Consider the following 25,125-nt stretch of genomic DNA (forward strand, 5'->3'; position numbering starts at 1 on the left):
TTTTTAAAACTTTAAATTCTTTCATTCTCTCCCTTTCAATCCATGAGATATAGACAGCAGGAGGTATATTGCCTGCCATTACAGAAAACTAGCCAAACCAAGATCAAATTCCAGGCTGAAGAGGAAAATGTTCTGAACCACAGTCCCTACAGGAAGGAGAGATGGGAGCATGAAGTGAGATCTTGTCTACATTCTTCTTTTCTTCTCTAAGAGTGTACTGATCAGGGTAGTGCAATGTCAGTCATTTGTGCATAAATTAAGGCCCCACAGGAGTTCTGTAAATACTTCCTCTCCATAAAACAAGTGGAAAGCAGACATCACTACCAAAACATTCAGCCTTTCTTTTGTCCCAAAGGCAGGGCTGCTATGCACTGCTCTTTATGAAGAGAAAATTGCATGACTTCAAACACCATTCTGTCAGACTGTCCATCTGCTGCCATCTCTCACACAGCCACAAAATACAATGAAATATTGGCAGGAAAGTTCAGCTTCTACTGCCATACCACCAACATCTGCCTCTGATGTTGTGGTACAACATAATGAAATACGAGGCATTATTTTTGGAGCAGCCTTCATAAATTGAGCAGTGCTAGGAAACATTTACAGGCAGAGGAACACAATCCTCTCTACTGCTATGTTGTTAATGGGGTCCTTCACACCATTTTGGTTGAGCAGCAATAGGCACTATCCTAAAAAAAATCCCAAGCATGGCTTGGGCACTGACTTAGGCATAAGAGTACACTCCTGGTAGTGTGAATATGGGCTTTCCAATGCCAGTTGGCCATAGTAGTGGAGAACAAATCCAGCCACACTTCATTTTGTAGAGAAGATACAGCTTCAAATACCCCAGTCAAATCTTGTGATTTTACCAAGTTACATTTTACGTATTCTATCTATGAGGACAATATGAGTGATTAATTTGCCCAGATTCATCTTTTGACTATAATAAACTGTGTCAGCCAGATATGTTTGATTTCACATGTATTGATGGCAGGGGCTGTTTTTTTCCCTGATCATACAGACATGGGTTGTTCATTTAACTAAAGGTTCTTGCTAAATTGACAAAATATGGAGGGCCCCTTGACACGCTCCTCTGGCTAAGGATGCACATGTTGGAAGTGCAGAGATCTGAGCCACCCCTGACTGAGTTAGTTTTGATTCTGGAGCTCCTCATCAGATGAAGAACGACACTTCAGCCTACCTGAACCATCCTTCAGACTTGGTCTTGGTAAAACGAGACCAGTGACCTTCCCTTACCCCAAACTCCTTCTGACAGAAACTCATACAAAACATATATTGAGAAATTACATTAAGAAATACTTATTCCATGAGAGACATTCAGAAGTCAGTAAAGGAGAGAGTGGAGTGCAAGTGTTGCTTTGGCTCTGCATTTTCAATGTGGATTATTCTAGAATGCAGCTTAACTGTACTAATGCATTACTTCTTGAATAATGCAACTGCCACTCCGATGGTGATATGAGTCAGATATTTGTCTGAATAACTTTTCTAAAGAATCAAATTAACACTGAAGCAAATCATTTTAATTCTTCTGTATTTTAAAAGTAAGGAAATTTGAAGATGAGTTTGTTATTGAGCAAATGCTAGAGAATTCAGTGAAGCAAAGAATAGATTGCACCATCAGATATAATCCTGTCTTTAGCTATGTAAGAGAATCAAGATAAACATCAGATCAATGCATGAGCTTCACAATGATGTTCCTCAAAGTTTTGTAACCAGAGTTTGCATTTTGATAGTTCATTTCACATTCCAGTTTCATTTCTAAGCACACAGTGGGAGTCAAAATAAGATGAATGTCATTCAACATGAGGATTTGCTTCCTTTCTTTTCATTTGGGATTTTGGAAGACTCACTAAGTTACATTTCAATTTTTGAAATGGCAGAATTATAAGAAAAACCTTTCAGAACATATTGAACTGCATGCACTTCAGAATTAACCTATATTATTTCACCAGTTAACAACTTTTCCAGATCTACACAATTTGCTGTTAGCAACATCTATTTATTGCTGAACAAAATAATACAAGGTGGCATGTTGCACTTTAAGAGGGCTGCTCTGAAAGTAATGACTCCTATTTTATTATATTGGTTCAATATATCAGAGGCAGATGTCTTAGGGTAGCAGAGGTTGAACCTTCCCACAAATATTCCAGTACATTTTACTGCTGCATGACAGATAGTATACAGGGGTAGTTTAACAATGGTGTCTGACATGGAATTGTGTATGAAGCAAAGTGTGGAAGTGAATTCCTCCATGAGAAAAAAAGATGGCACCCATTGACATTCACTGGTGTTTGCTAAAAGTTTACAGAGACCAAACAGTGGATATGAGCACAGTGAGGCAGTGCGTGGTACATTTCAGCAGTGGCAACAGTGACAGTGGGTCACCTCCGCTGGTGCAGATTTTTACGAGAGTGACACGCAGGCTCCTGTTCACTGCTGGCAAAAATGCACAGCTAATGGTGAGGACTATGTTGAAAAAAGTGTTTTGTAGCTGAAAATTTGCTCTACCAAATAGTGTTATTGTGGTCTTTTTATCTGTTCTAGTTTCTATGGAAATAAATATGAAGCATTACCCACAGACTTACTTACCCTCTCTTGACTTTTCTGTATGAGTCTGGAATCAGTAAGGTATCTAGGCCTTCATTTAGTAAAGCACTCAACTGGGTGTTTAACTTACTTCTTAAGTATGTGATCCCATCAATGAAACCACTTATTTGATATCTGCCTTAAGGACCTTGCTGAAAGTCTTTAAGATTTAAAAAATTATCCAAACTAAAAACAAAACAAACCAACCAACCAACCAGACAAATAAATTAAAAAAAAAAAACAAAAAAAAAAAACACACAAAACCATTAGCCTGTTAGAGTGCTGCCATCTAGTTAGATGAGTGTATACAACAAATTTCCAGTGCCTGCAATATCTCACTGCCCCGTATTCTAGGCTACATGCAGAAAAATTCCTACCAAAAAAAAAAAAAAAAAAAAAGGATCTGGGATCTGTTGTACAAGTTCTTTTGCCTTTGTAAGAGCCTAAATATATAATGAAAGTAACTGACTGAGTCCCAACAATCTGGAGATCCTGCAAAACATAAGCAGACTTGTTGAACTTTGTTGACTTATGCTGCAGTGCAGTAAGCACCTTTAGTTGTCACTGGCTTCTGCAGAAGTTGACAGTGCTGTACAACTCATGGGAAGAAGTGAGTGGCAGGAAAAGCTGTTTTTCAGTAGCCCAGGTGATATAGAAATCTGAGAGCTCATATTTTATTTAAGCATGATATTTTAGTACGTGATTTTGAAATGGAATAAAGCTCCACTGTTGCTTTGATATTTTTTTTCTGCAATATTTATTATATTGCACTTGTATGTATTGATTTTTGACTTGGTACCCATCGTACTTCAGGCAAATGTAAATGCTTATAAAAAAAGACTATAGCCTGAAATAAGACAAGGTGATACATGCTTATGAAGTGATAGAAATTACATTTAAACAAGCAATACTCTATACTACTTCAGAACAAAAAAACCTGTTACCTGCTTGAAGAAATTAAAAGGTGCTCTACTGAAAGGTCTGTGTTTGTGGTTTGATTGTATCTTGCTAAATTCCTACATCAAGGTGAAGAACACAGGTGTAGCTGGATTTTACGTTCCGATGTATGCGGATAATTGTGCAAAATTTTTGCTTTACACTTTGAAAGTGTGCTTTACTGAAATGCATTATGTTAATATAGTCAATCTATATATATATAGTCAAATCTAAATAATTCCTTTGTCAATTCACTCTATTCTTACAGAAGTAAGATAGATTTTGGATTTAACATATATGCTATTCACTTCAAAAAAAAGTCACGTATCTGGTCTTTATTTTTTATTACCTCACACTTGTTTAGCAGCCCAGTTTCTTGCAGCCTCGACCAGATGCTTTGGATCCTTCCAGCATGCTCGGGGTGATTAGCGTAGTTGCCACACATACACTGGTGCTTCAGCATCAGGCTGTCATACACAACACCTTCAGTGCAAAGACAACATAAAAAGAAACAGAGAGTAAAACAAATGCAAGTTATTCAATCTCATGTCATGCATACTGTTGCATAATTGGATTTTATTAGAAGAAGTAGAAGTAAGTAGAAAGTAGAAGTAGAAGAAAGATGAAAATTCTGGATCTTTAATTCCTCTTTTGTTTCAAAGAGTCCGAATTTTGACTTAGAAGCTACATCTTGTTTTACCAAGAAATTTTTAAAAAGATGCTCAAAAATTACACAAAAAACACAAATCTTTTATGAATAGAAAAAATCGTGTTACTCTTATCTTTCTTTAAGAGGTTGGTTAAACTCTATATAACAAGAAAATGTTATATATTCATGATGGTCTAAGAAAAATCATTCAGAAAAGTCTTTTAAAATAAATTTTGCAGTGACAGTGACACTCTGTGTTTGTACTACTTAACTGATACAATATATTAGTCCAGATCTCAAAGTATATCAGATGAAAATTTCAGAGCTGCAGCAGTGCAGCAGTGGCTGCCAGAGTCTTTTTTCTATTCCATCCAGTGCTCAATTAGGACCAAATCCTGTTGTTATACCACAGTGCATGGTTTGTTTGGAATTTTCTATACTCATTTCTCCCAGGAGAGAACAACCTTATAACACGGAGATATCAATATCACATTGCTCTGTAGCTGTGCACCTGGAGAAAGAAAACAGTTCTAAAAACTAGGCTAAGGACTAAAGAAATCTTCAGTTTCCAAGGCTCTTAAACCAAGTTTGAGACCTGAAATATAATTTTATTTATTTACTCATTGTTTGCATATCCCACAGAAATGTCTGGAATCGGAAATATTTTTCTTACTCCCGTCAACCATTTTTATTTGGGAAACATTTTTCTTCCTCTTACGGTTGAAAAGAACTCAAATTAACAACTTCTCCAAGCTGCAAAACTTGGTATTCAAAACCTCCTTCTTATGTATCAGCCAATAGAATTATGCTATGCCAACACAGTTCTGGGAAAATTGTGTTAGTCTGCTACTGAAGAGTCAACCAGTGAAGAAAATACTATATTAAAGTACAGATTCAAGAACATTCTCAGTACCACCCTAATTTGGCAAAGAAGTTGAATGGATATTAAGTGTTTAAAAGCCCTGCTGAATGGGTATCTGTAACCATTGTGGCTAATGCAAAGTTAAGGTTTTGAGATGATTCAGTTAGAAGCCAAAATGTTTAAATTATGCTGCTCTAGGTAGGCTGATATATATGCCATATTACTTATCTCATGCCCTTTAGATTCAATACTTAGGGATCGTGCTATTTAAGTCAAAATGAAATTATGACAATTATGTTTAGCATAAGGAGAGCACAAAAATAACCCCTACATGTAGCATGACTAGTTTTATGCTAAAAGATGATCCAACATGCAAAACAATACAATAGCAATAAATTCTAGTACAGATTTTTCAGCTTGTTTTCTTTAAAAGAAAGAAAATGAACCAGGGAATCTGGAACAAATAAACTAATGCAGCTTAAAATCTTTGCTGGTATTGCCAAAAAAGTTAATAATTTCCTTTCTCTGCAGTTAGTTGCACTGCACAGTTTATAAATTTTGAAGCTCTATCATCAGCTCTTATAAGTTATTTGAAATAGCAAGTATGCATGCAAATAGATGCATGCTCATGTACTCATCTTTCCTTATCTTGGCACTCAGAGTTTTAACTTTTAAAGTCTGTTGCACACCCAGACTGTAGAACCATTCAGTGGTCATTATACTGCTAATTAAGAAAACCTTTCCTCCTATCCCTCTGCCTAAGCGGGAAGGTAAATGGACATGCAATAGGATTTTCAGAAGCACTTGGGCAAAGTAGGCACTGACATCCAATGGACTTCAGTGAACCTAAATGCTTCTAATTACTGACAAAAATAGTTTAAAAGTTGAAAGTATTGCTTCTCTGCCTTTCTTTCAGCAATCATTTTATTCTGAGTGTTCCATACAAGCTTAGATTTGCATAGTCCAAACTGACAGAGACCAAGATAGAGATACATAGCTAGAGACATAGTTACATAGACAATAGAATATTTTAAAAAATGTAATCTTGATACGCGTGAATTATTTTGTCAATCAAATTTCAGTTTAATTGGTCAAGTCAGCATTGAATGGCAAAAAACTTTTAAATAGTCAGTTACTGACACTAAAGAGTGCAAAAATTTATTTATAAACAGGGTTAACTTAAGAAAAGACTGAGATATGTTTTCATTTATTCCAAGCATCTAAATCAATTTAGGATGCGCAAGTAATTCAGATGTGTTGCTGCTGGCTGTAGAGCACATGTGCTTGGTACAATAGATGTAGTAGAGTTTTCTGCTAAAAATAGGCTGTAGGATTTCCCTAACAGGATTCAGCCAATAATCTCCCCACCCCCACAAAAGAAAAAGAGAGAAAAACAACTGTTTTCAATTGCAGATGGCTGTGAAATATTTATAAAAGATGGTTATTCTGTCTCTCCAGAACAAATGTCTACACAGCCAGATTGTGCTCTCAGATTCCTTGTGTAAAGCTGAGCAGCTCCACTGAGACTGGTGGATTTATTCTGGATTTACACCAATATTACTGAGGTCAGAATGTGTCCCTGATGGCAGACTGAAATGGTGGCAACACAGAGCCATAGAGTGATAGAGAACACTGGAAAAAAGAAACTGAATTTGCATTAAGTCAGAAAAAGCAAAAACTCTCCACTATGGCTCCCTAATACTCAGTCATTTCTAAAATTCATTATTTGGACCAACTTTAAATAATATATTGAACAAAGGGGGGAGATCAAGAGACTTAAAAATTGTCTAACAGCATGCTTTGAAGAAGGTGAAATGTTCTGGAAAACAGCAGTAAGAATGAGAAAACCCTGAAGAAATAGTAACAAATCTGTGCTATGAAATGTGATATCACAACATACCTCCAGAAGATTTGCAGACTTTTGAATAGGACATTGAAGCATATATGCATTGAGCTTCCTTTTCTTGTCTTCTGTGAGTCTTTTAGAATGAGTTTATGATATCTTGGGAACTCTGTGAGCCACATCAAGAAAAGCAGTGGCCTGCCCTAATAATATTGTTTCTGCACAGCCAGCCTTTTTGCAGAAACTCAAGGAAAGTGAATTAGCAGATTTCCTTCCATAAAGTCCAAATGTTTCTCACCCAACAAGTGAAATTCTTACACTGACTATATTTAAAATAAAAATTATCTCTTTCATCTCTGAATGCCACTTTGCATCCACTCACTTACTTGCAGTGTTTTAAGGATGTCTCTTTATATATATATATATATATATATATATATTTTTTTTTTTTTTCTAAGTGCATCATTGCAGCCTCAAGAAATGCAAGCTTTTAGAGTATGACAAATGTTGATAACTATTGTAAAAGAATTAATACCTCTGGCAGAAGGCTGAATAAAGTATATCTAAGTACTCGCTTCCCATTTCTTATTCAGAGAATAAGTGAAACTTGCTTATAAACATATTGCAATATTATGCTGAGATTCAAACTTTTAAAAAGAGTTTAGGTTACCTAGAAGAAATTTTTTGTCATCATTTTCTTCCCTCCACTGATTTTGAGTGTTCAAATCCCTTGACTTTGGAAAGCCTAGTCCACACTGGTAGAAGATGCTCCCTTCACTATTGGACTATCCACGTCTGATCAGAAAACCTTCTGTTGTAGGGACTCCACACAACTGCTAGAGGACACCTGAGTTGAAGTCAATATTACCTTCCAGTCCGAGTTGCAACTTTGCTTTTTCTGTAGGGGAATCAACCTTGTCGTGTAGTCTAACTTGTCAAATGAAGACATGGAGAATTATTCTGCAGCTTTCCTACATACTGGAGATTTTTCTTCTACTTACTGATGGCCTCTTTACAAAACAAGCAACAAGAACATGGAGAAAAAAGCCAGAGCATAGGAAAATGAAAGAAAAAGCTATAAATGACTTAAAGGCACAAAAAATGCACCTGTTACTATATTGCCAGAGCCAGTCAATGATAATAATTTATGTCTGTGTGAATATTAACCCCGTGATTTATCAGCTGCACTGGTTGACTTGAAGCCAGTATAGCACCATAAAACCAGGGAACAGTAAGGCTAAAACTGAATGCATTGCTGCAGGAGGTATTCAAGGCATTTAAATCTGTTGATCCTACATGAACAAACGCATTTGCCCTGCCTATTAGAAGTAGTCTTTAGGGAATCCTACCAGTCGTGTAGACATGCTGGCTGGGCTGGTCCACGGCTGGGTGAGGTAATGTGGAATCAGTGGGGGAAGATGGAGTCCTGGACACCAGCCGATGTTTATCTAATCCCGCCATGCCAACTGTAGCCATCTGAGCCTGGTAGATTTGCAACTGCTGGACACGCTGATGCGCCAGGAACTCCTGTTGCCAAGAAAACAGCACAGTAGAAAGAAATGTGAGATGGGATCAAGTAAGACACTGAGGGAAACATGTCAACAAATTAAGTTCATTAGGTCAGGGCTGTAATAAACAGTGTGGAGAAAAAAAGAAAAAGGCTCCTAAGACCTAGTCAATAAATCCATTCAACAGATGTTTTCACACTGACAGTGTGGGCTGCTGACTTAGCTGGAGAGGAGGTGATGGCAGGCAACCTGTCAGTTCTCCCTGACGGCTTCACGTGCAGAGAGTTACAAAAGACCAAAGTTTCTCTAATATCTTGAACACATAATATAGTCTTAGAACATGCACTTCATGATCCTATACAAATAAATTAAAATCACATCTTCCCATAGCACTGAAAGCAAAGAGCAGTGTCCTTATTACTCAGTATCAAATTTGCTAAGCAACTATGAGTTCCCAGAGCTGTCTGGAAAACGGTAATAATTTGAACATCCATTTTCACAAATCACTTAGAAATTCAGAGATTGTTACATGAGATCCCACTTTGGGAGCATCCTTTTTTTTTTGTCACGACTACTGCGGGCAGTAGGCAGTGACAAAGACTTTAATGAAAGATAGGCCAGAGTGAAAGATTGAAACAGAGTAGAAAAGTAGATTTCATCCTCTATCTTGTTTATCAACAGATGACAACTTTTGCTAGCACAACAAAGGCCAAAGTCATGGCCCTGCTGAAATCAATAAGACCCTTGGTGTTCAGTCACTCGACAGATCACAATTGTTTCCCATGCCCATATCTTTTTCCTTCTATTTTTAGTTTCTGTGCATCTAATTCGAATTCTCAACTGAAAGTGAATTCAAGAAAGAGATTTCAAAACCACTTTGCAATACAAATTCAGTTGAAATTCACTCTTGCATCTTACAATTACAAACTCTATTTATTCTCACCCAGGCCTGGTATATATTGATAGATAGATCTATCTGTAAAGGTATAGATAGCTTTTTTTTTTTTCTCTCTTTAACTGGCGTTGCTGAATGCTACAAGTCAAGCCAGCAGATCAAGCTGAGTAGAAAAGCAGGCAAGAGTACCCCTGGCCCAGGTGCAGAAAGAATCCAGAGCTTGTGGGAAATTAGAATGTCTGCCATGCATGCAAGAAGGGAGGCCTTTATGAGAATGAGTGTACACTAGTAACATCTGAAATGAGGACAAATTCTTTAAAAAGTCAGCCTCAAAACCCACATTAATATCGAAGGTCACCACTTCAGTGAAAAGATGTAAGGTCATGGGAAGGGTAAATCACCTGAGACCTTGTCATAAGTGACTAAATAAAAAAGAAAATATGAGTAGGCAGAAGAGACTTTACAAGAAGTGTCTTGGTTTGGGGTCATGAACCATTTCCCTTTCTTTAAATACAGTCCCAAGCTTTTTTTTTTTTTTTTAATGTATGAAGACAGGATGGTGTTATACATTTCAACATTTCAGGAAATATCTGGAAGCATCTCAACAGGTCTATATATTCCCTTTCCTTATAAGCATAACAAAACATTTAGAATTCTTCCCTGAAATACCCAAGTGCCTTATTTTCTTTACTTAGTTTCACTAATGATTTTAATTGTGATAAATTTTCAGAGGGGATTATTTTTGTTCTCTGAGGTATGCACATCTTTGTGACCTTTGTTGAGGGTGCGTGTGACTGGAAAGCAGAAGAAAAGAATGCATGGACATTATTGTGTTAAATATTTTCCCAAAGGAGAACAGAAGTAGATAAATTCCTTTATGAGTATTTAGCATTACTGTCTACGGTGTCGACTGAGTGCTCAGTAGTAAAGGCACAAGCAGTACTTTGCTGCCTGTGGCAAAAGTACTCCCTGCTCTCCAGGATCAACTGGTTGGTGAATCAGTGCATTCTGGCGTTTGCATGTTACGGTTTAACTTGTTTAGGTTTTATCCAAGGTTTTCAGCTAACTTCCTGATTAGGTTACATTTTACAGACAACAGGCATTTATGCAGCACATCATTTTTTTTCCAGCAGTCTATATATTTATGCTGTGGATGTCTGTGATATTCTGTGTCACATAGACAAGTGGATTAATACAAAGAGTAATGTGGATAATCAACACGCTTATCTGGCTCCCCTAAAACCCACCTGGCCTCTGGAAGGGATTAGTGCAACACAATGAATTCATCTTCAGGTTTTATGTGCTACAGCATTGCAAACACATGTCCATCTCTCCAGCAATATGACAAAAGTGTTATTTACATATCTGCAGGGTTAGCGATTTGTGCAAATATATTTGGAGCATTTCTTAGGTAACCTGAGCCTTGTCTACCCAGCATGGAGCCTCCTAGTTCCAGGTGTCTGAGATTAGTTCATTAGTAGAGGCAAGCAATTAGGGCCTTGGCTGGAGCAAACCCAGGCTATTCCTCACCTTCCCAAGAAACCAGCTCAGGCCTTCAGTAATTATCTTGAGAGGGATTTTTAGAATCAGTATCTAAAGAGAAAATGACTATTTTGGATGTGTGGGCTGTAAATATTTGTTCTTCTTTTCATATTGCTATAGGGATTGTTGTTTAAGGTGAGCTGGAAGAAATCTGGGTTGGTGTGAATCCTCTTTATGTGTAGATGTGACTTATACATTTTAGTACTTAATGACACAAATATTGAGAAGATTTGAATGAATATTCTTGTTTTAACTGCCTATGAGAACTGGTGTCTTGCAAGTATGCATATGGTTGGATCGTTATATGGTCTATATTTTAATACCTTTCAATTTAAAGAAGAAAAAAAAAGTGGGATTTACTGATAACTTTTCTTGCTGCTCTGTTATTGAATTCAATTTGATATGCTTGTATTTAGCTTAATTATTCTAGAATTTCTATGCCTATATCATAATCCTGAGTATGGATATCTGCATATTTCTGGTCAAGGCTTGCTCTTTTCTTTTATTCTTTATGATACAGAACTTTCCTCTTCAAAACTTCAAGATTTACATTTCCTAATATCAAGTTTAATGCTTATAGTTTCCCATGTATTTGTAGCCAGGCTTATAGCTGTCTGTCTGCATTCTGCTAAACTATACAATGTGTACTGTCAAGTAAATGTTAAAGATAATTCAAATGTTAGCCATCCTCTGCCATTCCTTTCCAATTCTGCAGTAGCTGGATGCATCTAAGGCATTGGTATTTAGGCTGACCCGTGACTGCACCCACACAGACAGCCTCTAATTAACATAAAGCTGAGCTCTGTGTGTTTCAAGTTGCTCACAGTGGCAGCTTGTGGCTCAAACCAAAACATCATCACCCAAAGACTGATTCTTAAAGAAGTCCTGGGCACCTAGGAACTTCTCATGTGATTCAAATTAAGGTTGTTGACAGAAATCATGGATTTTATGACAGTATTAATAGGATTAACCTATTACTTCCAGAAGTGAAGGAAAAAATGAAGAACACAATGAATTCCTTAGCAAGCAGTATCAAGACGAGTTCTAAGTTAACAGAAATTGAAGCTCTTTTGATGGGGTAATTCTGTGAATACTGTTCTGCCTGCTCTCCTCAAATGAAACTGTAAGCAGTTGTGTTCAGAAACTGAGGAAAAAATAGGTCATAAAATATTCTGAAAATATTTGTACACATAAACTTGAAAGTGCAGAAATGACTTATTTCTATTCTGGTAGTCTAGATTCATAGAGATGTCCCTAAATATAAAGATGTTGAGGTCTTCCTTTAAATTGTTCTATCACTTACAGACAACACATGACCAAGAAACCATACCAATGCTGTTTTTGACAAAGCCACATGTAAAGCCACAAACTTTAATCATTTTCAATAAAAGTGAAAAAAAAAAAAAAAATCAGTATTACTATCTGAAATATATAGCCAGTCACAAATTCAGTCAACGTTTCCATGAAAAAAAAGAAAAAAATAGCAAGTACAGACACTGACATACACTGAAAATAAATAAATGGATTTAGGGCAACTAGAAGAGTAGACAGGAGGAAATGGTGCAGAAAATAGTGTTGAGGCATCTGGGTATATTAGTTCACAAATGATCAAGGCTTTCACTGCAACAGAAAACTCAATTCTGTAGTCCAAAGAACTCTGTATTGGCTATAAAATAATGAAACAGTGATGAATTGCTATTAACTGAGTGTTGGGTGAGATACAAAACACTAGGATGAAGTCTGTATCCTGGATCTGCCTAGTGTCCTAGGCAGAGAAGGCCTGCTTTGGGCAACAGGTTGCTGCATACAGAAGAAGGAACCCTAAGGCCCATCTGCCTTCCTTTACATTCCTGAAGACTGTAAAAAGGGTTATTCCAGCTACTGCCAGGGTTGGGTTTAATACATGGTGTGGCCATACAGCAATGACTGCTTAGGGCATGGTCACTCATGCAAAAAAGCTTTGTTTTCCACCTCTGTTTCTGGAGCAGCAAAGGCAGAGTTCTCTGCCCCTCAGTTGACATGCTACCCTCCTAGGGCAGGGCCACCTTTGTGCTGGCAAAACAGATCATTAAACTGGCAACCTTTTATCTTGTAGGTTAAAGAGGAGGGGAAGAATGACTACTACTGATGGAGTGACAAAATGGTGCTCCTGCATTAAGTCATAAGCAGGGATGTATTCCCTGCTTTGAGTTATGTGACAAAACACATGGGTTAGGGCTGAGATCACAGCCAGATTGTAGGATAGCAGCAGGGTCAGAAGCCCTATCTCCTGCCCTTACTGCTGCTCTAGAAGGTAGGTGGGCTGCTGACCTGTGGTTTCAAAGAGAAATGGTCAAGTTTATGTTCCTTAGGTAGGGAATTTCCAAAAAGCTAAGCATCTGTGTAAGTGAGGAATCAAAGTGGCCACATGGACTGACAAGCCTCCACTTAGCACGGTGAAGTCACTACGCTGAAGGATGGTGTGATTCATAGAAAAGAGAGTGATGGGAAATTATGTCTGGGACTGGCAACAAGGTGGGCCCTGAAGACTGCTTCCCACCTTCTGCTGGTGGGAAATTCCAAAGGACCAGCTGAACTTCTGTTTTTTCTCTTGGTTCCCACTCCTGTGAGATCTGCCTTCCCCACTCCTGACATTGGCAGCTACTTGACTTCTGTCACTTCCGCTAAATTGCTGACTCTGCCATGTGTGCAGCACACATCCAAAGTAAATGCAGCACCTCCTAAAAAACTTGCACTTCTGGCTGAATCGTTTCTTCCCTTTTTGAATCTCCCGGAGATTTAAAATAAATATATAAATAATTGGGGTGTACAATGAAGGAGAGAAAGGAGTCTTCAGAATATCTCGCACTTTTCTTTCTTTTTTTCTTCTTTTTGTTTAAAAAGTCTCTTTAGAAGATTCTTGTTACATTATACTACAATTACTTCACTATAAATAGCACAAGGCTTTCCCGAAATCATTTGGTACTTTGCATAAAAGATTGCAGAAGAGAGCAGAAATGAATACCAATAGCAAAATACAGTTGCACACATCTTGCCCTAAATTTCAGTATTATCAAGTGTTCGTTTATTTTTACACTGATGTGAAGAATAAATTGGCTTTATAATCTTAGTTCATGATTGTTACAACCATCCAGTTCTAGTGGCTTTCTAATAGTCATTCTGTTAAACTGTTAGCTGACCAAAACTAATTCATGAGAAAACATCTATCCAGACTGTTTCCAAATCTCGTCAACAGCATCAGCAAATGAGCTTGGTGTTACTTTATGCAGATCATTTCAGTTACTTCAGTTTTTTTGCTTTTCATTGGAGCCATTTTTCTTAGCAGACCGTATGGTTTCTTTTTAAGTGAAATATCATTAGTTTGGCCTTCACAGAGAGAAATTGTTGCCTCCAGGCTAAATTCAGCAGCAGCCCTGCTGAGGATCTGTTTTCTACATACTTATACACTGGTTTTATAGGCAACTCTGCTGACTGGGATTTATTGTAGAATAAATGGAAATTACTTGGGTCTAATATAAAGAAAAAGCTTTGGAAAACCCTGCCCTTCATTATACAATCCATACACACTAATATGTCGATTTCTGTGTATATCACATGTGCATATTGAAGCCCACTGCAGATTCCTTCTTGCTTGCATGGATGTATATCAGGTCAGAAAGTGACACATCAACAGATTATGTAGTCAGCAAATAGAGGGAGAGCCATGGTGTTTTGTTCCCTCTCCATAGATCATCTCCTTAAATGCATCTAATGGAAAAACTCCAACAGGCATTTGTACTGACACTGCCCACGCCACAGATCTTCTGTACAATCCATCCATTTCTACTGTCACTTGAGTGACAGCAGAGCTGTAACCTGATGAATACCAGGTTCCAGACTTCTGTGGGAGGATTTCTGCCTCTCTGAAGACTTCAGAGAGAGAGAGATTACCAAACCTTACACCTTTCTTCAGTACGGTTAAAATATCTTTCTCCAGCATGTTTGTAGAAACAACTACAGTTTCTTGAAAACATACACAAATTTGCAAATATCCTGAACTATTTCAAAAATATTTTTATCTCTGCAATGCTTAGTTCATCGCTTCACTGATTTTTGGCAGAAAGAGTAATTTTGATATATAGTTAAACAGTGACATAATTCAAAGCTTTACAAAATGCAGGATTTGAATATAGGAAGGATGCTGGGGATGAAATAAGAGAAGTAAGAAGTAACAATGTAATTTTTTCAGGTCTGTATCCTTAAAGGAGTATATTTATTCTGTAACTATAAAAAGCATTGTGTAAATGTCTATTTCTGCAATCACCTGGTACAGCTTGCTATGCTTTTTATTTATATATATAGTAAGATCAACTTACAAGTAAATTGAAGAAAATCATCTTGAACACCTAAAGATTATTTCTAAACGTTTCTTGAAACCACTTTCCCACTAAATGCTTCTCAGTACAGGTTTTGTTGCTTTTAACAAGGATGAGAACTGCCAGAATGGGCAATTTGAATATGAAGGAGAAACCTTTATGTTTGCTGATTTAGGAACAACCGGAGGATTAAAAAGAAATGTGGAACATAGTATGTGCTAACACAGCATTAATTCTATAATGCAGACTACAGAATAAATTCTCCAATTTCTTATTCTTTCAGAAAATCTTGGCCCTCAAGTTGCAAAGTATGTTTCAGAAATACCATAATGCTTATTAAATTTCATGGGAATGACTATTTAATTTATTTGAACTTTAAACTTGCTTTATCACAATTTACTTCAAGGATGTCCCATCTGTAAAAGAATTTAGGGGCTACACTGCTATCATAAGGAGATGTGTGGAGGACTGGATGGGATTAAAAAGGAGGAGAGCAGGGTAGTAATATTACAGAACTGAAAGGACCAAACATCCTAAGGTCCAATCTCTTCTCTCATTACTCCCTCAATTTTGTGCCAGTGCTCTCCATTTTCTTCATGGTTTTTAAAATTTGAAAGCTATTTTACTTGTATGTCTTCCACAGCCTATTCTTTGCCTTTATTCTTTTTCTACCAAAAGTGATCTTTTATGAACTTGAGTTTGCAGAGTTCTCAGCTATCATAAGATATTAGAAAACTGCAAGAGCTAGAAACCACGAGACTAAAAAGAAGACTAACTAGAGAAGAGAAATGAGGGGAGTAAGAACATTTGTCCCAGTGCAGCACTACTGGGAGGTGGTTCATTGATTTGATCATGCTACAAAAGAATCTCACCACTGTGTTAGCCAACACGATATTTTTCTCCAGTAAGAAATCCTAAGCATAGAGGATTAAACTGCAGGAAAATAATTCTACATGCTAAAAAGAACAGAGTACCACACCCTGGTGTATACTAATCTGAACCCTGTTTCTCCTTAATCAGATCTCCTTCCTTTCTGAGACAAGAGAAAGCACAACAGTATAGATATATTTATTAGTGTTCAGAACTGCCTAAATATGAAAGTTACTTTCTGCATTAAAAAATGGCTAATTTTTCAGATGATGTCTGCTTATTTCTCAGAAGTACTATATTAGGTTTAAAGGCCAGCTCAGATAACGTTACCACAATTAGTATAGTGAGGAAAATGAGCTCCATTGGTGATTCAGTCCCTAAAGCATACCCCCAAGCATGGTCCACAGCACCCCTTGCAGGGTGTCTGCATGACAGAGGTTGTCTTGGAGTCTGACTGAGCTGGTAGAGTACATGTAGACAGGAAGTAGTGCAGGGGCCAGCTGGGAAGACCAAATCCAGCATCTAGTGAGCTGTTTTGGTACAGCCAGAGAGCAGAGGGTTTCTAGTACTGACAGCGCAGAAGGTAATCTCCACTATTAAGTCAGAGTGATGTGAGTACAATACTGTAAATCTTTTTGGGGGCTAGATTGGATTACTTATACAGATCTAAGTCTAGATAGATTAAAGAGAATCGAAGAAATTAATTCTGGGTTTTCATTGGGATATCTGAGAGAAAGGTTTTGCACTTCAATAGAAGCTTCTTAAAACAATGTCCACAAAGAGAAACAGTCATCTTGCAACCACATAATGCTTAGAATAAAATGTACAGGAAAATATTGCACAAAATCAATACCCACAGCTTTAACTACATCAAGTGAAACCTGGGAAGGGGAAAAGGGGGAATCTGGGAAACCAGTCAAAGCAAAACGTTAATTCTAATTGTTGTATTTAGTTGGCCTTGTCTTATGACAAGTTTGTTATTATGCAGATTTCCTACCTGCCACCTTCCATGGGAGAATTTTGCAAAGTGAAGTTATGCAGGCAATTCCCCTGCTTCTTACCTCTTTATTCCTAATTATGTTGGTCCTGTGTTCACTCAAGATAACATTATAGCTGTCCCCAAATACTTCAGATTTGGGGCCTCTGACAAATGAAATCATTTAGTGCCTGGAAATGTTTGTGCTGCAAGATTGTAGCTACTAATATGCTTAAAATAAAGCTGTACTTCCCTATTATCTGCCAATGGTTTATTTGTTTTTAAATCTTTTTGCTGGAATTTCTTAAGGTTTTGGGTTCTTTTAATAATCTTCAGATAGATATAGAATGGCATACAAAATGCACCTATTTCTTTTGGAATTTATATGCTGTTACACTTGCATTTTCCTTACTCAGAAGATCTTTCTTCCTCTATAATAATTTTTGTGCAGATACCTACAAATACGTTTCTTGCATGATGCAATCCTATTAAATGCTATCATGAAATTAATTTGTAATTTGCCTACTATAAAGAGAGTATTTTATATCTAGGGAAACCAAGGTGTAGAAAAACTGTGAGTTATGAATCCAATTGAACTAGGATTAGATATCCCATTTTCCTAGTCCTTCCTGTAGCTATTACATCTGTAGTAACTGCATTACACCAAGAATAATCTCAGCTTCTGGTTGTTTTAATGGAGAAATAATGCAGGACTGTGGTTTTCAGTGTTTCTTATTACAGCAGATAGCAGTGGAGGTACAGTCAGAATTGTTTTGTGCTGGATTTGGAAAAGAGAAAGAGAAAAGTCAGAGCAATGGAAATTATAAAATATCACAGTTATAAGGGACTACAAAGTGACACACTGGAGAACTCCCACTCCATAGCTTTAAGGTAGAACCAAAAGGTTTCTGAACAGACTGGGTGAGCTGATCACCTATTTGGCCCACATAGAAGCTTTTTGGCAAAAGACGCCCGGAAACTTCTAATCTGTTGTGTTTTGGGGGTCATTGTAGTCCTCAGCACATCCAGCCCTTTTCTTTTCAGCCTCTGGAAGGACTGAAGATATTCAGGAGGAAAGGCCATTTGTAATACCTGGAAATTCCACACACTTTTTCCTTATGAAAATTGTTAGATAAAGTTGCACAAGCTAGTAAGGCCAAACTCTTTGAAATCAAAGTTTTGCTTCATATTCAGTGATTGCTCAAAGCAAGATTCATGTTTTACAGTCAAAATAACATACTGTCACTTGAAGAGGAAGGTTGCACAAGCTGACATCCAGAGTTCCCTTCCAGCCTAAACTGTTCTGTGATTCTGTAATTTCACGTGGGAGGAGGAGAAACCTGTGTTAATTCATGACTAACTGACATCTATCAGAGGTTTGAAGGTACTGAGATTCTAGGGCTGTTGAAAGTCTTTGCCAACAAGAAATGATGAATTTCTAACACAGAAGCTAGTTGTTGAATTCCTCTTTGCTTATATTAGGCATTCACATCACTGGCATCTATTTTTGCCTGCAGGACTCTGGCCAAACAAGCTGTGAGTCTTGTTGTTGTAGGCAATGTGTTGAATGAACCATTCTCTAAAGCACAAGTTTTTTCTATGGGTTAAGAATAAAGCCTGAGATGACCATTGCACACATTTAATGCCTAAACCTGAAGTGTGAACTGTGTCACCTAATCTTTACATTTTAATAGAACAAAGGGAGTGATAAGTCCTGAGCTGGGGATCATAGCTGACTCCCTCTGGCTTCGTAAACTTTGTGTGCCTGGTGGCTGTCCTCCCCCTAAGGAGAAGAGTGGTCAGAAGAGATTCTCCTTTCCATTTAAGGGTTGCAGAGGCATGCTGCTGGGAGAGAGGCACTGGAGGGTGAAAGCCCTGAGCAAAGTTTGGATCAAATAGAGGATTTGGATCTCTGAGGATGTTTTGTTTTCATTCTTTGAATTAAATTTTAATTTAAGTAATTCAAATACAACATTCCACAGAAATGGATTATGTCTTAATCTTCTCTCTTAAAAGACAAAGCAGGATTTTCAAATTTTATCTGTTATTGATCAGCTGTATGAGCTTATAGCAGTCTTCTAACCTGAGACTTTGTGTCACCTTACATCATCTGGCTTTATCTATCCCAACTACTAAGTTTTCAAACAGTTTATCCTTTGAACATGAGGGTTCAGCGTTCAGCACTAAGAGTGCTTGACTGCAGTTGTGGAGCTAAGGCCATAACACACTTAAAGCACACTTAAAGTAAAGAATGTCCTGAAAATAAAAAATTCTCTTCTCCCATAGGAAAAAAAAACAAAAACAAAAAAAAACGGAATAATAAAATGAAAAAAAAAAAAGGATATGAGTTTCATTTCGGTTGTTTTATTGCATGTGTGGTGAGAAAAAGAATCCAGCTTTAATAGAGACAAATCATGAAGGCTAAATATCTTAGAATTTGGATCCAAACACTGGCACGCCTAGAAATGGTCAGAGCAACACAACTGTAAGTTTTGGACATTTATATAGAAGGTTCTGCTGAGTGATCCTCTAGGTCTCCCTGCAATGATTTTTTCTTTAAGAGTTTTCAACTTAGGACTTCACCTTTATTGTAAGACTAAGGCATCAGAACCTGTGGTTATTTTGGAAGGTTTTTGTTTACTGTTATATTCCACTATCTAACAGTACATACCCCCTTTTTTTGCTGCCTTCCAATACCCGCAGTAATTAATTGCTGTGGAGTCACGATGTTTGTGGTAGCCTGATGGTGGGACAGAATCAGCTGAGAAAGCAGAGCTGATGCACACCAATGGCAGCACCCGCCCACCACTGCCCACAATAACCTTTTTGGGAAAAGTCACTTCCATCAGTCGGGCCACTACAGGGCACTGGCCGCAAGGCAGCAAAACACTGCTTGGAATAATTCTTTGCAGATGCCAGGAACCGGAAGTTTCAGGGAGAAAAATGAAAGCCATTCATTCTTCCAATGACACAAGCCTTTGATACCACAGAGTCATTTGGACAGAAAGCTCCAAGGTCAGGAAGGCACGTAAAGATTGGTGATTAGAGAAATATAATATCAGCAAAGTGTGGCAAGCTATTAAAAGAAACTGTAGCTTTTATGATTGAGCTGCTGGAGCTTCCCCAGGGCTATTTGTATTAGATATTGAGTTAAGCATAACTTACTTAGTCTCAGCATTCCAGAAAACATTTTGATGTCAGCTACTGAAAGAAAGTAAACACAAGGAGGAGGAAACAGTACTGATCCCAAACAGATAAAAATATTGTAATTTAATTTTGTGAACCCATGCATGGTGAAGCATTAAGAAAGAGGAATCTTTAAAAGGTTGATTTAACTTAAAAGACTTGGTTGATAGAGGTATTTAATCACTATGCAGCCACGGGAGGGAGAGAGGAGAAACAGACGATTTATCACCTTGAGTATATGCTACACCCTGACAAAGCATGAACACAGTTTTCTGTAGTTATTTTTGTCTAGAGCACATTTTGTGCACACGTGTGATTCTCGTCTAGCACTGCTGGCTTGTGTGTATATTAGACCAAACTATTTGCTTATCTGGGCTGTTTGCCCAGTGGATGTTCTGAAGGCTGGTGACAGGGATTTGCCTGCAATTCTGAGCAACTCCTAGAAGTTGTTGGGACTGCGATTCAGGAATGGCTCTATGGCTCTGGATTGTTGATTGCTAAGTGAAGAGTTCATCATCTGAGTTAGAGACTGACTATCAACGCAGATCTTATCTAGTAACTCAGCCACTCCAGTACAGGATTCGCATTTGTTTGCTTTTGTAAGAAAAAGCCAATAAATCCATGAAGGAATTCTGCTCGTAAGTTCTCTATTCTCTCAGAATACCACTGCATACCTAAAGAAATCACAGGTATAAATATAAGGTCAGGTGTGGTTTTCTTTGATTGCCAGAAACTACTGTTTATTTAAGAGTAGGGAAGTGGGAGAGCTTAAACCTCAAAGTCAAGTACAGCTAAACCTCCTAGCACACAGGGGAGAAACCCTGAGAACAGCTCCTTGGACAGAGAGTTGTTTTTCATGCTCTTTTTACTGTGCTTCAGTTATTAGATTTTTAAGATGTTTTTAGGTATGGAGTTTAACATATGTAGACTTAAGTAGTGCAAAATAAATAAATAAATAAATAAAGGAACATAGCAGAATTAGTGTAATGCTACATCTATCACTGTAGGCGTTATCTGTCCAGAAACAATTTTTACTGCCTGCTACCTTGCTCGGAACAGAGATATTAACGTCACTTCATTCTGGGGGTTTCTCTTAACATAATCACAATTCACTGTCCTCATACTGTTACTAAACTAAAGCTTCTCTCTCAAATGGTAAAATTCTATGTTTCCATGCTCAGAATTGGAAAATTTTTAGCATGAGATGAAAAAAACTTAATTTCCCTTCTCTCCTTGATCTATATCATTTTCCCAGTGTTTTCAATGCAAAAAGAGTTATTCAGTACTACAGACATATCCTAGCTCTACATGTTACATATTAATGACTGGTTGTCCCAGACAGAGGATCATATTCCACTTAGAGGTCCAAATGTTATGACTGCTAGTTACCAAACATGCCATGAAGGACTTAGCAACTAAGAATTTCTTCACATGTTCTTCTCCTTTAAATATATTAGTTAATGCAAAGATTTACCATGGATTTTTCTTTTTTACCTTGAAGGTTTTATATTCTTGTCCTAATTCTTCACATATTTAATAAAATGATTCCTTACTATAAATTCCCTCCCTTGTGATTTGTGAACTTTATTGCATTTTCAGACTGACTTTAAGAACTGTCTCAGGAATATAACTACTACATTTTGTGTGTAGTGTAGACAAATTCGAAACTAAGGAAAGGCTGAAATAAGAAGGAAAGAGATTTGTTTTGTTGGGGTTGTTGACGGCATGTCTTGAGGAGATTAATTCACAGCTCATGAAAAACAAAGCAGAAAGGAGCTTTCCCCTCAAGCTAGTCAGAAAAATACATAAATTTATAAGAAAAATCCATATTAGGCTATGACTGTAGAACCAAATAAAGCCAAATCAGATTTGAGAAGAACGTAGGAAACGCATTACTGCATCAGACCAGCCCATTGTGAAGAATATTCTCTCAGATCACGGCAACAGGAGATGCTATTTAATGACAGCGTCTCAATTTTTTGCCCTATAGATGGTAGAGATGCATCCTTTTCTCTTTACTATCTGTTTATGACCCTGTTGTCCATATACTTGTCTGATACCATTTTGAACTACGATCTCCTCAGTAACCGATTCCAGAAGTTCACTACTCATGGTGCAGAGAAAAACTCGTCTGTTTTAAAGTAAGCTCCTTGTAATTTCAGAAAAAAACTCTCACATCTGATGTTGTAGGATCTGGAGAAAAACAATTCTTCACACCCTTTTGCGTGTTGCCTTCAGAATTTTGTAAACATCTCTCTTAAACTAGATATTCTGTAGGAGAGTTAGAGAAGATTACCCAGGAGAGCTTGTGCAATTATTAACCTTCCACAAACTACTCTTCTGCTCAGTATTTCCAAAAGCCGCTTTAATTGATGTTTGTGCTGCAGTCATACTGGTGGGTTACCTGCTGAGTGGGGTGAGGGCAGCTTCCTCCTAGTCTCAGCATGCCCCACATCTGCCCCCTGCCCTTGGGGCCAAGGAGAGCCTGGCAGCCAGTCAGGGAAATCTCATTATGTAGGTGGTATTCACTAAGGGAGTATTTGCGAGGTTCATTTTAGTTTTATTTAAATGTTCTGGTTTCTACTGCCATGGACTTGTATGCGTAAGAGCCACATTTACTTGATAGAGCTTTCCAAATATTTTCTCTACATCTCTACTCTCCAAACTCTAAATTCTTTCCTTTCCTCCCTTCTCTTCATTTTGTTCTGATTATACTCATATAAGAGAGGGTGATGTCTCCTTGCACAAGCAGTTGGTGTGTTTACACTTGTGCTTGCAAGCCCTATGCAATACAATTTGTAAGTATAATACAATATAGTAAGAGAAAGAAAAAACAAAATCCAAGAGGGAGACAGGATCAAAGCTAGAGATTCAAAATTCATATTATGTAATACTAAATATATTGCAACTTTTTCTTTCTAATATTTTCAAGAAGGAAATAAATCTCCTTTCTGTTGAAAGATAGTTCTGCCTTTGAAGATAAAATAACATTTACATAAATAGCAATGTCTTCTTTAATGTAGCTTTCATTATCTCCTATGTTCCCCCTTTCTCTGAAAGCCCAAGTGACTGATGTCAAGATCAAGGGAGTCAATCAATGTAGATACACTCCAGGACCCAGATAGGGCATAAATCACCCTTACTCCTAACCACAGTAGACACCCAACTGAAGGACAGAAGTTTACATATTCGTGATCCTTGTGGGGGAGGCTGAATTTCCCAGCCACTTACCTCACGGGAACCCCTCATTCATTAACCAATTGGGGTGCTTAGTATCAGTTATCAAATAGGCTAATCAAAGTTTGAGAGAAACCAGTTCCTGACCATTTCTTGCCCTCTGAGCACTCCAGGACCACATCCCAACCCTGGACTTTTATCTAATTAAAGTTAAAGAGGGGAAAATTAATCTGTGGAAGAAAATGAGATAACAGCCACCATAGCAGATCATCCCTGAGCCTAGTTTGGCTTTCATCTATTGCTACCTGACAATTAACTCTTCAGTGACACAGGAACCCCATTTTATGAGAGCAGGATCTGTCCCCTCACACTGTGATGGGCGCTGCTTTTTCATCATCAGTATTCCCTGCTCCACATTGCAGCTTCTCTACATGTAGGTGTGGGTGCACTGGAAGGGTCAACCTTTACTCTTCTTCTCTCAGGCCTGAGTTAGTGCCGTTTTCACTTGCAGAATACAAAAGTGAAAACTATAATTTATTACAGTACTAGCAATTCAAGATGTTTTGCTTGGATCCCGTGCTTGCAGTTGGTTACCAACATTCCAGCCTTTCTTGCTTTTGTTGGCTACCAGTTATAACCCTCAATTTCATTCTTTAAATCTGTGTTCAAAAAGACATTTCACAACACAGAGTTGCTTTTTTGTTTGGTGGGGTTTTTTTGTTGTTTCTCCCCCCCCCATTGGAATAGAAGTGTGGAGTGTCAGTTTGAAAATTCACTGCAATGTTTTGGACTATTTGGACTCCAGCTTGGTGCTCTTTTGTTTTAATTTTTTTGCAACTTTTTTTTTTTTTTAAGTTATCCAACTGTAAAATTCCTGAAGTCCAAAGGATCTTCCCTTACAACTGCTTGAATTTTTCAGCAGCTGAAACTTTTGTACTGTGAATATCAGAGATGAGTTGACTCCAGTAACACAGCAGCAGTTAGCTACACTACAGATGAAGATACTTGCGCTTTGTGGAATACCTGGAAATCCTGGATAGTGACAATGCACGATGCCACAGGAGGTGACAGCAAACCCCAGCATCACCCACAGGGCACCACGCAGAATATGAAGGGCAGCCCCACCACATCATCTTCCATGGCACTACAGGCTTTGCTGTGCTGAGGGAAGAACAGCTCTCAGCTCTCTTCCTCAAAAATACTCTGATGGTTTCAAGGCTGCCTTTGTATTTCCAGCATCTCTAGCAGGAAACATTGGATTATAAAGGCTGTGGGACAGGCACATATGGCCAAAATTAGAAGTGGTGAGGAAATCCCACTTACAGTCTACACTGTGCTGTAACTTGCACCTTGAGGCACTCAAGGTGGGTGTGTAAAAGTAGCCCCACTTGGACTCCTGTAGAGAGAATAAGAACTGGTTTAAGTTATGACATGTTTACATCATTTTGAAATGGGTCACTGTTACTGGCTGGTTTTGGGGTGTCATTAAATACCTTACACAACTAGCTTTAATACTGTCAGTATGCAGTTCCTTAGCGCTCAGTAATGGGGATTCTGCAGCATGCTTAATTACTTGCAAATGGAAATTGTAAAAGATAATAGGGTTCAAACCTTTTCATTTAAATCAAAAAGACGACCCAAGCAAGCTTTTCTATACTGATCTCTCATTCTTTGGGAAAATTTTAGTCCATATCAACATCTAAACTAATATCTAGCTTT

The 25,125-nt window shown here is 37.8% G+C and overlaps 1 protein-coding gene across 18 annotated transcripts in view; it reads right to left on the reverse strand.

The window, feature by feature from the left end:
• The window catches only part of HDAC9 (histone deacetylase 9), a 442,393-nt gene that overhangs the window by 133,971 nt on the left and 283,297 nt on the right, over window positions 1–25,125 (reverse strand). For all 18 annotated transcript variants that reach the window (XM_090142709.1, XM_090142714.1, XM_031590074.2 and 15 more), the window contains 2 exons: window positions 8,247–8,424; window positions 3,893–4,026 (listed from right to left, as the gene is read on the reverse strand). In XM_090142709.1, coding sequence (XP_089998835.1) covers window positions 3,893–4,026; window positions 8,247–8,424 — 312 coding nt within the window. The remainder of the gene's footprint in view (window positions 1–3,892; window positions 4,027–8,246; window positions 8,425–25,125) is intronic.

This window comes from Phasianus colchicus, chromosome 6 (assembly GCF_987193195.1).
Source record: "Phasianus colchicus chromosome 6, bPhaCol1.hap1.1, whole genome shotgun sequence".
In the NCBI taxonomy this organism is placed as follows: domain Eukaryota; kingdom Metazoa; phylum Chordata; class Aves; order Galliformes; family Phasianidae; genus Phasianus; species Phasianus colchicus.